Source organism: Salvelinus fontinalis, chromosome 37 (assembly GCF_029448725.1).
Source record: "Salvelinus fontinalis isolate EN_2023a chromosome 37, ASM2944872v1, whole genome shotgun sequence".
Classification (NCBI taxonomy): Eukaryota; Metazoa; Chordata; class Actinopteri; order Salmoniformes; family Salmonidae; genus Salvelinus; species Salvelinus fontinalis.
Genome location: NC_074701.1, coordinates 12,300,771 through 12,314,834, shown reverse-complemented (window position 1 = coordinate 12,314,834; position 14,064 = coordinate 12,300,771). Strand labels below are relative to the sequence as shown.

General features: G+C 45.1%; 1 protein-coding gene across 1 annotated transcript in view; it reads left to right on the top strand.

Moving 5' to 3' along the window:
* The window catches only part of LOC129836160 (adhesion G protein-coupled receptor A3), a 255,828-nt gene that overhangs the window by 220,351 nt on the left and 21,413 nt on the right, over positions 1-14,064 (top strand). Inside the window, exons 15-17 of the mRNA XM_055902004.1 lie at positions 2,688-2,815; positions 7,048-7,171; positions 11,385-11,530. Of these exons, the coding sequence (XP_055757979.1) occupies positions 2,688-2,815; positions 7,048-7,171; positions 11,385-11,530 (398 nt within the window). The remainder of the gene's footprint in view (positions 1-2,687; positions 2,816-7,047; positions 7,172-11,384; positions 11,531-14,064) is intronic.

Sequence of the window (14,064 nt, the reverse complement as noted above, 5' to 3'; positions counted from 1 at the left end):
GCTGAGAACTATTTGTTCAAAGCAGGCAGTCATGCACCCTGCAGTGTGATTCACAATTTTTCTCGGTCTGGTGAAAGTGACATCTCCCTCCTCCCCCACTCCTCCTCCATCTTGCCCTTCTTCTTTACTTCTAACCCTCCATACATTGCACCTTTTTCCTCTCCTCTCTTCCACCTCTCCATGCTCTTTTTTCTTCTCTTCATCACCCTCCTCCCCCCCTTCCCTTTCCTCCCCTCCCCTTTCCCCTCCTCTTCTCTGAGCCCCTTCCTACCGTTTGACCCGAGCCAGTCGGATGACTGTTAGTGTTCCTCCAGTCACCTCACCCCACAGCAGTAAATCCAGTCCCGGGCAGCCCCGTGAGCTAAAGTCCCCTGTAACGGTTCTCGTCGAAAGTAGTGGACCAGTGTTCATGATTTTTATTATCAAAAATCACAAACAAAATAACAAAACGAAAGTGAACAGTTCTGTCAGGTAACAGACACTAAACAGAAAACAACATCCCTAAAGGAAAATGACAACTTATATATGATCCCCAATCAGGGACAACGATAGACAGCTGCCCCTGATTGGGAATCAACCACACCAACATCGAAATAAGGAAACTAGAATGCCCACCCTAGTCACACCCTGACCTAACCAAAATAGAGAATAAAAACCTCTCTACGGCCAGGGCGTGACATCCCCTCCTGCATTTCTCAGATACTAGGACTGCTCCTGGAGTTATGGGGATACTCTCAGCAGGCTATATATGGATAGGGTATAAAGATTTAGTTGAGTATATATGGATTTTACTTAGCAGGAGGCTCCTTGAATCCAATATGAGGGCATTTGATGAGTAGTTTTGATTGGTTCAGTCAGTCAAGTGGTAAATGGTTGAATATGGTGTAAAAGCTCAGGGGCTAAGAGGCAGAGCTTCAGTAGTCTCAGTTACCATTATCGCCTCAGTGATGATGATGATCTGGTGATGTTGATATGTCCCATGAGACACTTTGACCCCGGGAACTTGCCCTTCGCTGTACTTTTAACCACTCTGGACGGATAAAAAAAGGTCCTGTCATTTCAGATTGTCATTACTATAGCTGAGAATTGTACTTGTACTTGGCAATCAGCCCTCCCTCTCCTTTTGCCTCATTCCCTCTCTTTTCCTTGCCCTCTCACGCTCTCTCCCCCTCCTTCCACGTACAAATTCTCTCTCTCGCTCTCTATTTCACCCTCATCTTCTCTCTCCCTCTCTTCAGCTTCCTCTCCCTCTTTCTCTCTCTCACTCACTTTCCCTGCTATCCCTCTGCCTTTCTCAGTTCAGGCTCCATTGAACTGACTGGTGATGTTCTGAGTGGTCGTCTCTCCCTGTCACACTGTCATATATCTGTAAGAGATCCAGATCTGCCTCTGACCATAGCCCTCTTACCCTCCAGCCCTGACTATTAGTGCTCGGCACACAGGACAGCAGGGTCACGGGCCCCCACAAGCCTCTATCGGCCCCTACCAGTCCCTGTGTGAGCCTGTGTGTTAGCTGGTCAGGGAAGTGGTGATAGAGAAGGACAGCTGTGTAGAATACACTCACGGCCATGAACACAGACGGGGTATCATAGAGCTACAGAGCTACGGAGCCAACCCTGTTCACTCCCATACCATGTCTCTCCTATTTGTACCTCAGTAGTGGTGCCCATTCAGTTCTACGGCTGCGTTGATCACAGTGCAGCCAAATCAATGGCGCTAACTTTCATGTGTCTTGATAGAAGGGATGTGACAACATTGGTCTTATCCTCCTATTCACCTCACTGCTGGTTTCAACTGCCCCATGCAGTTGTACCAATGGTCACAGTACAGCCAAATCAATGGAGCTAGGCTAGCTTTCTTATTTCTTGATGGATATGATGTGGAAGAACATATGTTTACCCAAACCCTGAAAGAGGAGCAAACCGTTCCCAGAGAACGATGTACATAGTTGTCACGATGATGTGTGTGTGTTCTCAGTGTGACGTGACAGCATAGTAACGCTTCTGTGTGAGCCCTGTAAAGGGCAATATATGCTTCCAGATGTGTAGCGCAGATGCAGCGGGATGTTGAAGTTTTCCTAATGAGCGTCTGCTACTCTAGTAGTATGACATTGAGAGAGAGAGAGAGAGAGAGAGAGAGAGAGAGAGAGAGAGAGAGAGAGAGAGAGAGAGAGAGAGAGAGAGAGAGAGAGAGAGAGAGAGAGAGAGAGAGAGAGAGAGAGAGAGAGAGAGAGAGAGAGAGAGAGTCATGCTGATTCTCTCGCTCCCCGGGAGCGCTATGTGTGTTTTGCAAATTCGGAGAATGGTTTGCGCGACATAACGGTTTTTGTGGACCATTGTTCATGTGGTAATGAGCATTGTGCGAGTGTGTTTTGTTTTCGGTTGCCCAGCTACAGCATACACATGAGGTCCACTTCCTTTTCTATGCGCTTCGACTGTCGTATACAGTACATTGTTTGTTTGTCGACGTAGTATGTGAAATACGATACCATATGTCGTGTCTGACCCTGGTCTCTCTCTCTCTCTTCACCCCCCCCTCTCTCTGCCCCCGTCCGCCACTCTCTCCCCCACTGTCTTGTTGTCTCTCTTCTCCCATGTCCATGTCTCTCTCAATTCAAAGCATTGAGTACAATTGCATAATCGTATATCCTTTCTCTCTCTCTCTCTCTCTCTCTCTTTCTCCTGTAGGATCTGAAGAAGGTGCTTTCTTTCCCCCCGTACCCTGGGGAGTTTCTGCACCCGGTCGTGTATGCCTGCACGGCCGTTATGTTGCTCTGCCTCTTCGCCTCCATCATCACCTATATCGTGCACCACAGGTAAAAACCCTTGGAATACTGTGTGTGTGTGGTGGGGGGCGGGAAAGGGAGGGGATATGTGTCTGTCTGCGTGGATGTGTACAGTATGTGTGTGTCTGTTTGTTTCAGTTCCGTGTTGAAAGGATTTGAAGTGAGTTCTCATCTTCAGTTAACCAACCACGCTTGGTAAAAACACACACACATCCAGGTCATGTATCCATCACATCACACAACACACCGCCTCTCCTTTTTGGGATTTTTCTTTCTTCATTTTCCTCCGTCACGCTCCTGGGTTGTGAGTCAGCCGCTGTGGGCCGAACTCAGACGTCTGAACTGGAGGATTGATGTGTGTGCGCGCGTGTGTGTCTCAGTGCCGTTTAGAGGTGTGTGTGTGTGCGTGCGTGAGCCAAACTACCCCTACTCCATAATGTCCAGACCACCTCAGTCACCTCTCTCCGTATAGTCTTTGAATCCCTGAGGGCTGTGCTATATGTCAGTTTGTCTAGTCGTCCTCTACTGATGATCCAGTGTGGTCTCCAGGCAACCTGGATAGCTTGTTATTTGTTCGGGCCTCATTTTCCCCTTTTGAGTCTTTGTTAGTCACTCACGAGCAATGGAGTAAGCGACTGAATGTGACGAGCATTCATTCCTTCTGCACTTTCACTGTGCTGAGGAATAAAAGACCGAAAAGAAAATTGTTCCATGTCTCTGAAACGACAGATGAAATAAACGAGACCTTTTTGGTTCCGATGGGAAGTAGATAGGTGTAATGGGTCACGAAGGTCTATGAGCAAATGTAAGGTTGGGAGTATGAGGCAACTCTGAGAAAGAGGGAAAAGAGATATTGACAAAATGAAGGACTATAGACGGGTTGGTTGTTCAGCAACAAAACTGACTCGCGCGCAACTATGGGCCAACAGACGGGGTTGGCTTAGACTGTTGACAACATGCAAACTATATTTCGTCTCCAAGGTTTATCGAAAACATAAATACATTTGTACAATGAGCACTTGTTGTCTCTCAAATACATTGTTACAGTTGTTGGTTAACTAGCTAGCGAATTTTCTTTGTCATATTAGAATTGACATAAAGTCAGTTAAAACACCTCAAAACAAGACATGGTATTAAGAACAAGATGAAACGAGTCACTTACAATTCCCCACATTGGCAGTTTCTTGTCATTGTTGGTAGCTCTCTGTGCGCGTCGTTTTCATGACGTTGTCACCTAACCCGATCTATCAGGGTAGATGGATGATGAAGAACTGCAGTCTGGGAGGAGTGATGTCGTCGGCGGCTCCACGACTGCAGTCGGGAGACACCCTGATCTCTGAGGGAACGAGCCATCGTCTCACAGCTGCGGCGGGAGTACAACACGACAACACCTCGCCTCCCTCCATGTCCAAAGGCATAACAACATAGCCACGCCGTGTCTTCCTTACTGTAGAAATGCTCTAAGGGCGACACTCTGAATTGAGATCCTTGCACACCAGTCTCCCATTGATGTCAGTGAACGATTTACGCGAAAGCCTTGAGTTGTGAACGCAGATCTCAAATCAGAAAAATGTCCGAAATGTGTAGAAATAACTTCACTGACTGTCATAACGTTAGTGTATTTCAAACAAAGGGAGTGTGTATTGACTGAATAGTGACGCTGGTGAGCCTATTATCAAGGGTTTATTCCATTCGGACTCCAAGTTCACCCTTGAGAATATCCGCTCGGGCCAAGGAGAACAAGTGAGAGGTCAGTTTAGCCACATGCTCTCCCGGGGGAACGAGGAAGTGGAGGGGTTCCAGGTGAATGCACTTGACCCAATAAGAGCCCATAGCCAAGCCCATGACAAGCACTGGGAGGCAGGCAGAGGCTGCAGTGATTTATGGCCCTCTCCTGGAGCCTCCCGGTTGTAGTTTAGCACCTAAAAAGCAGCTCTTCCTCTCCTCTTTGGCACATAACACTGCACACTAACTCAGACACGTCTCACAGGATACTGCTGCTCTCTCTCTTTCTCTATCTCCCTCTCTCTCTGTCTGTATGTCTCTCTCATTATCACTTGTTTTCACTAATGCTCTCTCTCTGGTCTCTCTCTCTCTCTGGTCTCTGGTCTCCCTCTTCCTGTGGTCTCTCTTACTCTCTCTTTCAGTCTTGCGCTCTCCCTCTCTTTCTCTCGACAGAGGTTGCTTTCCTATACATGTCTTCCCCCTGGTGTATAATGGCACTGGTGAAAATGATGAGGATAATGCTGATTTAGGATACTGGATAGATAGTTTATTTGACCTGGATACCACATCCGGATTGGCTAACCCACATATTCTTAGTATTTTTTTCCAACAGCTGGACACAGAGTGGCAATATAGGTTAAGTGCCATGCCTAAGGGTCTCTCTCTCTCTCTTTCTTCAGAATGGCATGGCTCCCAAAGTTGTTATATTTATTCTCGGTAATACTAATTAACCCCCTCAAAGACATTCTTTTAAAAAAGTATACTCGGTCAAAACACACTTTATATGGGCAAATAAAACACTTTGAATAAAAAGGAAGGTTTTACAACTTCCTGAGTCTGAGTGTGGTTTTAACCTTACATCAACTCTCCACCCAAATTAAATCCAATATTATTGGTCCCATACACATATTAGCAGATGTTATTGCGGGTGAAGTGAAATGCTTGTGATCCTAGCTCCACCAGTGCAGTAGTATCTAAAAACGATTCACAACCGTATCTAGAAATATATAAATATTAGATTGAGCAATGTCGGAGTGGCATTGACTAAAATACGGTAGAATAGAATACAGTATATACATATGATATGAGTAAAGCAGTATGTAAACATTATTAAAGTGACTCGTGTTCCATCATGGGCTTTTTACTTACGTCATATAGTTAAATACACTAAAGAGGAACAATGGGTTCATATTTAAGCTGCACATGCTCATCCCCAGAATCTTTCTACGTGACTATTTTCAAATGATAAAGCTAAGAACAATAACAACTTCATAGTTAAGAACACGATAACAATTTGGCAGAAAATGAAACGTATTCTACAAGAACCAATATCACGCCCTAAAAACACAACCTTATGGAAAAATCCTTGGATAGCTTTTCAGAATTCACAGATAAATTGGTCCACATGGAAAACTAAAGGCATAGAGTACTTGGTAATAGGAAATACATGTATTTCCATGACATAATTTTAAAAAGCAGTTCTGGAGGTGGAGGAACCAATGTATATTTTCACATGCATTGCAAGTTTCATATGAAGAAATGTCTATTTGAAGTATTTTGGACGTCAGAGCAATCTTAAGGAATTCCTATTTGAGTCAGAAAAGGATATTCATATGACAGGTAAGATATACAAAACCTTGCAGAGAGCCTATCCAACTGACAACTGTTGGAACCAAGACTTAGAAATAACTGATATTGGCACACGATGGAGGGAATGTTGGAACATAACTAACGTAGCATAACATAACTACAGTTAACAAAAATGGACGATTAATCCAGTATAAACGAATGTATAGAATGTATTACACGAGACAAAATTCAATTTTTTTGGACAGCAGAGTCATGTCTTAAGTGTAAAACTAACAAAGACTCAATAATCCATGCCTTCTGGGAATGCTTTAAAGTCCAAACGTCATGGTCGGAGTTAGAAAGTTGGCTGTCAGAAGTATTACAATGTAAATGTACTTTTAATCCATCTGCGTATTTATTTCAAGACATGGCAAATGAGGGTGCAGAGATACTCGACGGGTTGGAGAACACTTTTCTCGTCAATCATCATAAAGAACGTATAGTTACTGCAAATCAAACAATCATCCATTGTTAACACAATGGAAAGGGAAAGTGCTTTATTGTCTAAATGTTGAAAGTGTGTGGGCGAAGGAGAGAAACAAAATGGTGCTATTTGAGGCCATGTGGCAGAGAGTGACTTTCACCTCATCCCGTTATTTCTATTTTCTCATCCATCTATTTTCTGTACTTCCCTGTATATGATCTGAACGATGAATTGTATGACATGGCTGTGCTTTAAAATCTGTATATTAATTTAGGGAATATGTACATTGCATTTCACCAGATTTGAACCTCACCCCCATATTTCTCATCCCCTTATATCCGAATAAATTACCAGAATGATGAAGTGGGTATTTTGAAAACTCTAAAATGCTCAACATCCTCTCCATCAATCTGTAATCCATTCCCCTGATTTTCTGTGCTATTCATATTTATTTGACTGACTGTGTGGGTTTTTCTTTTGGCAGCACAATCCGCATCAGTCGGAAGGGATGGCACATGCTCCTCAACTTGTGTTTCCACACGGCTCTGACCTTCACTGTGTTTGCCGGAGGCATCAATCGAATCAAATACCCCATCATCTGCCAAGCAGTAAGTGCACTGCCTTTTCATTTCCGCCCTCTCAAAGCTCTCCGGTGGAAATGATTATGAATGTCTATTGAGGTGCTCTGAGTGCACAGTGCAGTACGTCTCTCTCTCTCTCTCTCTCTCTCTCTCTCTCTCTCTCTCTCTCTCTCTCTCTCTCTCTCACTCTCTCTCTCTCTCTCTCTACACAGTGTTAGACAGTACAGTACAGTCCATCCAGCTTAATTTGCCTGCCCTACAGTAGATGAATGAATGCTTTATCTAGCTAGCTGTCTTCCTGTGTGTTTCCTATTGACATATTGGCTGGCAGTACATATCCTGTGATGAAAGCCAGGTTGCCTGTCCCTCCAGGGGTTTCCCGACCCGGCCCCCAGGGGCTTTTTACACAGCAGTTTGTTGTCCTTATGAGGGTGTTATTTTGCCGTCGTCTCAAGGGGAGTAGGAGTATGGCTGCCGTTACTGATGTTGCCTACCGCTTAGCTCTCTCTTCCTCCGTAGGTGGCACCTCCTTCTCTTAGCCTGAGGCTGTGAATGAGAAATACAGAGAGAGAGAGAGAGAGAAAAAGGGAAAGAGAACGAGAGAGCGAGTGAGGGAGAGAGAAAGGTGAAGAAAGAGCGAGACACAGGCACCAGTAAGCACTGCGGGACGTGGCTGGTTACGAGGCCTGTATGCCGGTGTGGGTTAGCTAACGGGTCACAGGAGTGCTTTCTTTCCTGCTGGGAGCATTAACGCTTAGCTCTGAGATGTTAGAAAATAGAAGAGATCAGGGGAGATCTGTCAATGTGAGAGGATCCTGCCACATGTACTGTTTTTAGGGCAGAGCCTGGAGGCAGCGAGGGGAAGGGTAGCGTCGGGGTGGCTAATTGGGGGTGCATGTCAAGACCTGAGGTGTATCCTGAGTCCTTACTTAAAGATAAAGCAGCTGGTTGGAGACATCAGGTAAGAGATGTTTCATCTTTTAAATAGAGATGCTTACATCTTAGTCAATCATTGGCTTAACTGATACTGTTGGGGAGTTTTGATTTCAGGGTTAGCGATAGACTCAATCTTGTCTTGACAATATAAGGAGTAAGACAACCAGACTCGGGTATGCATGCCCATTGTTGTTTTGGGGAGATTGATAGGAAGACGTTACGACGATGGGTATTGTGGAGTTAAAACGTCCGCGTTTGCGATGGACTCAATCGTGTCTTGACAAAATAAGGAGCATGAAGACCAGGCACATGGCTACATTTTGAGAGATTGACAGCTAGATGATACTGTAGGTTTTAAAGAGAGTTTGATACGTCCGGTTGAACACGTCATCTTGCCTCTGCGATCTCTCCTCAGCACGGGGGCATTTAGCTAGCTTTTCTCTCTTTCTACCTTTCAGTTGAGCTTTCGAAGGGTTCAAACTCATCCTCTATTTCTATCGACAAGACTCTTCTTTTCTGTTCAGAACCAAGTCCGTCAGTGCACCCGGGACACCCGGGCTGCTGCCTCGTCCTCCTGTCACCAACAGTTTAGACATCTTCTTGTTCTAAAACACAATGAGTCCACCTCAGTGTGGAGCTAGACACATCCATCACTGTAGCTCACTGTAGCTCATGGAAGCCAACAGTGCCTGGCATGCCTTGGCTGCCTGTCAGGAGGCTCGGCTCGACAGAGAGACGGCTAGCTAGGCTAGGCGCCTCCCGTTCATGCCGCGCCCGTCAAGCGAGCGTCGACGACTACATTGTGACACAGTTCAGCCGGTGTCGCGGCATGAAACTCCACCCCCCTATCGACCCACCTGCTCCCCCGCTGCGTAATGGCACACGATTAAGGCCCAATTAGCATATTCCCCGTCAGATCTTCCGTCCACATGGACGCACTAGCAACATGTGTTCTGAGTGACACGCAGACATCTTGCCGAGATGCCACAGCTTGAGAGATGCCCGTAAAGGAAATCTTGATTGTACTCACGCACGTGTAGATATTACCCCTCTCTCGATGCCATTATCACCGCAGGTGTGTTCTGCACAGTGTCTCTGGTGCTCCTTACCACTGGCTATGTATCTGATTGAATCACGTTGCCTAATGTAGAAGCACTGCATTTTTAATGCGTAACTCGGCATTGCTGTGGGATTATTTGGGCCCGGTTTGTCTCCCCTCCTCTCAATGGGTTTGAGGCTGTTCCCCTGTTCCCAGCAGTGGGGACAGTGTCTGGGATGATTACATGGCTGATTGCTAGAGGAGCTGGTAGTAAGGATATGTGTGATCACAAACACCTCTCCACCCTCCGCCCTGCCTGCAGATGGATCCCGCTCAGGTCCAGCATGGTGCCACCTCCCCGGGGGAGCTGTTACACACCACCCCCTCTGACAGGCAAACTTCAAGGAGCTCTGGAACCGTCTCTGGCAGCCTCTCTCGGCACTTCAAGCACTTGCTAACCCCCTTCCTCTGCAAACCTCCCCCCATCTCTCGCTCTCTCTCTCCCTCTACAGCTCCTTCTCCTCTCTCGTTTCCTTCCTCCAACCCACTCCTCACTGTCACTTTGCATTCTCTAATGTTAGTGATCTCTTACTTTTAAGCCACACTGCGACAGTAATACTGACCCTAAACCAGACTCACTCAATTATACTCCACACTGACAGACCCAATCATTCGTCTGTGATTCAAACATACCACACTTTCATACCACTCCTTGTGACAGTGACATACAGTAGCTAAAGACTATACTACTGCAAAGTTATACTGGGTCACTCTCCCTCCCTCCCCTGACCATTCCACCCTGTGTGCATCAGTCTACTCTGTGTGTGTGTGTGTGTGTGTGTGTGTGTGTGTGTGTGTGTGTGTGTGTGTGTGTGTGTGTGTGTGTGTGTGTGTGTGTGTGTGTGTGTGTGTGTGTGTGTGTGTGTGTGTGTGTGTGTGTGTGTGTGTGTGTCTTTGTGTGTGTGTGTGTCAGTGGAGGCTCCGCAGAGGAGGAAGGGGAGGACCATCCTACTCAGTGAATTTCATAAAAATAAATATAGGGAAACATTAAATGTATCTATTTATATGTGATCTGAATGTTATCCAGTTATATATTCACATGTCACCAAATAACTGATTAAAACACATCGTTTCTTGTGTGTGTGTGTGTACGAGAGATTGATTTGATCCCTTTTGAGTTTTCTGTAGCTGATATTGCTTGTCGTGAATGTGCTGCTCATATCTTCTTGAGGTCAAGGACTAGTTCAGTGTGTGGCAATACGACTCACCCCCTGAATAACTTTTGACTCGGGTTCCATTTCATCCTACATGAGTGGTTGTTTGTCCAGTCAGCCAGCGTTCCTTTCAGTCCAAAGGATGTGGGTTACAGCTACACTCTTAGAAAAAAAGGTGCTATCTAGAACCTAAAAGGGTTATTCAGCTGTCCCCATAGGAGAACCCTTTTTGGTTCCAGGTAGAACCCTTTTGGGTTGAATGTAGAACCCTTTTCACAGAGTGTAATCATTGATTGGTTGAATCACAGACCACCACCTACTCACTGGGAGCTTCTTCCACCGTTAACCAGTCTCAAGGTTATTTCAAATCAGTGTCATATCTGACTCCTGTATGGTTCCTTCAGTCCCTGTAGAGTTGGTTAAGCCTAGCAGACTGGAGCGAGTTATTTGATTGGATGCCTCTTAGTTTTGGGCCCTCTGAGCGAACTGAGGAGTGTGTTTGTGGAAAGAAGACACAATGCATTTCTAATTCTGTCTTTCCTCTATTCTTGCTCTCTTTCTCCCTCGTAGCTGTCTTTCTGTCTCCTGATAAAGCCTTAAAACAATGGCAGATTCCCATTCAAGCATAATTCATGAATATTAGAACAAGAGAGGATGGGATACAATGTCTGTCAGCATTGTAGACGTGACTGACATTTATATTGTGGTTTATTGTTGACGGCTCAAGGTTACTGTCCTGAGTCCTCTAATGTTATTGATGGCGGATGTGGGTGCGTGTGTGTGCGCGCGTACATGTGCGCGCGTGCTTGCGTGCACTAATGAAAAGGTCACAGTCTTCTGCTCCCGCTGCAATGGATCTTGATGTTAGTGACGTTGTGAATAGCGACTTTGATGACATGCTTGTTGTGTCTGGAAAAGAACTCTCTGTGAGTCAACTGGGTGTGAAGAAGTGGACGTGAGAGGGACATGAGGAATGTGAAGACGAGAGCGGGACATGACGCGAGGATACATACAGCGAGTGACCCATGTCTGTCTGTGTCCCCTGGTGCAGGTTGGCATGGTGCTACACTACTCGTCCCTCTCCACCACGCTGTGGCTGGGGGTGATAGCCCGGAACATTTACAAGCAGGTGACCAAAAAGCCCCTGCAGCCCCAGGACGGTGACCCGCCTGCCAACACCAAACAGCCCATGCTAAAGTAAGCGCAATCCCCCCCTCTGTGTGTGTGCTCGTGAGTGTGTGCACACGTGAGTATGCATGCCTCTGTGTCTAATCGTGCATCTGTGTGTGCATTTGAATTGTATGTAGCTGATTGTGCTTGTTGTGAATCTTTTTTTTTTAGGTCAAGGACTGGTTCAGTGCACAATTCTATGCTTTCTTATTTCATTTCTCTCCCTACCATACTGTATGCCTTGTGTGGCCTAGAGATGCTTGTAGAAATCGGTACACAATAGCATTGGCCTGCTCTCCTGTTAGTACTTATTACATCGTCATTCTCACTAAATCCAAGCCCTGGTATCCTGCTTCTCTGTTTTTATAGGCTGTGGATGTGTACCTTTAGTTCTTAACCTTTCTGTAATGTACTGTTTCTGAAACGCTGTCAGCTACAGAGAGAAAGATCGTTGGCCTTGTAGTTTAGTAGGTTCCTTGAAAGAGAGGATATTGTAAGCAAGTCATGCTTGGTGGATTCTGTATAAACCTTAGTCGTGTGTGTCTGTTTTCTTCTTCTCTGAAAGCACGATTACCATGGGTTTCACTTGGGAGAGTTATCGGATCATTTATCAAAAGAAGCATACATAGCGAGATTACATTCCTCACACTCCAAGCCCGATATTGTAATATTACTGTATACAGATTGGCTCTTCAATAGCTAGTGCTTCTCTTACACTTACTCTTGTCAAGAAATTACATTTTGAACTTGAGTCACTCTCTGCTGTCAGGAAACAACTTTTAGTTTGAATAATTTGACTCACATAATTTGGAATTTACTCAGATAAATACCCTAGATTGCTGGGAGCCAATCAAACACATTTCAGAAAAGGGACCTATTCAATTTTAGAGACCCATATTAGTGCGGGAGAGGTGACGCTCAACGAGCTGCCTGCTGCTTAGCAAATAGCTTTAAGCAGGGAGGTACAGTGCCTTCAGAAAGTATACCCCACAATGACAAAGTCAAAACGTGTTTTTCGAAATTGTCAACTGTGGGACCTTATATAGACAGGTGTGTGTCTTTCTAAATCGTTTCCAAAATATTGAATTGGCCAGAGGTGGACTCCAATCAAGCGACATCTCAAGGATGACCGAAGGAAATTGGATGCACCCGAGCTCAATTTGAAGTGTCATAGCAAAGGGGTGTGAATACTCACAGTAGCAGTCAAAAGTTTGGAAACACCTACTCATTCAAGGGTCTTTCTTTATTTTTACTATTTTCTACATTGTAGAATAATAGCGAAGACATCAAAACGATGAAATAACACATTTGGAATCATGTAGTAACCAAAAAAAAGTGTTAAACAAATCAAAATATATTTTATATTTTAGATTCTTTAAAGTAACCACCCTTTGCCTTGATGACAGCTATGCACACTCTTGGCATTCTCTCAACAAGTTTCACCTGGAATACTTTTCCAACCGTCTTGAAGGAGTTCCCACATATGCTGAGCACTTGTTGGCTTCTTTTCCTTCCCTCTGCGGTCCATCTCATCCCAAACCATCACAATTGGGTTGAGGTTGAGTGATTGTGGAGGCCAGGTCATCTGATGCAGCTCTCTGTCACTCTTCTCCTTGGTCAAATAGCCCATAAACAGCCTGAAGGTGTGTTGGGTCATGGTCCTGTTAAAAAACAAATGATAGTCCCACTAAGCGCAAACCAGATGGGATGGCGTATTGCTGCAGAATGCTGTGGTATCCATGCTGGTTAAGTGTGTCTTGAATTCTAAATAAATCACAACAGTGTCACCAGCAAAGCACCATCACACCTCCTCCTCCTCCATGCTTCACGGTTGGAACCACACACGCGGAGATCATCCGTTCACCTACTCTGCGTCTCACAAAGACACGGCGGTTGGAACCAAAAATCTCCACATTTGGACTCAAGCAAGTCTCTTCTTATTATTGGTGTCATTTAGTAGTGGTTTCTTTGCAGATATTCGACCATGAAGGCCTGATTCACAGTCTCCCCTGAACAATTGATGTTGAGATGTGTCTGTCACTTGAACTCTGAATAATTTATTTGGGCTGCAATCTGAGGCTGGTAACTCTAATGAACTTATCCTCTGCAGCAGAGGTAACTCTGGGTCTTCCTTTCCTGTGGCGGTCCTCAAGAGAGCCAGTTTCATCATAGCGCATGATGGTTTTTGCGACTGCACTTCAAAGTTCTTGAAATGTTCCGCATTGACTGACCTTCATGTCTTAAAATAATGATAGACTGCCATTTCTCCTTGCTTATTTGAGCTGTTCTTGCCATAATATGGACTTGGTCTCTTACGAAATAGGGCTATCTTCTGTAAATGACCCCTACCTTGTCACAACACAACTGATTGGCTCAAATGCATTAAGCCGGAAAGAAATTCCACAAATTAACTTTTTACAAGGCACACCTGTTCATTGAAATGCATTCGAGGTGATGGGTGAGAAACCCCCCCCCCCCCAATTTAATCTATTTTGAATTCAGACTGTAGCACAACAAAATGTGGAATAAGTCAAGGGGTATGAATCATTTCTGAAGGCACT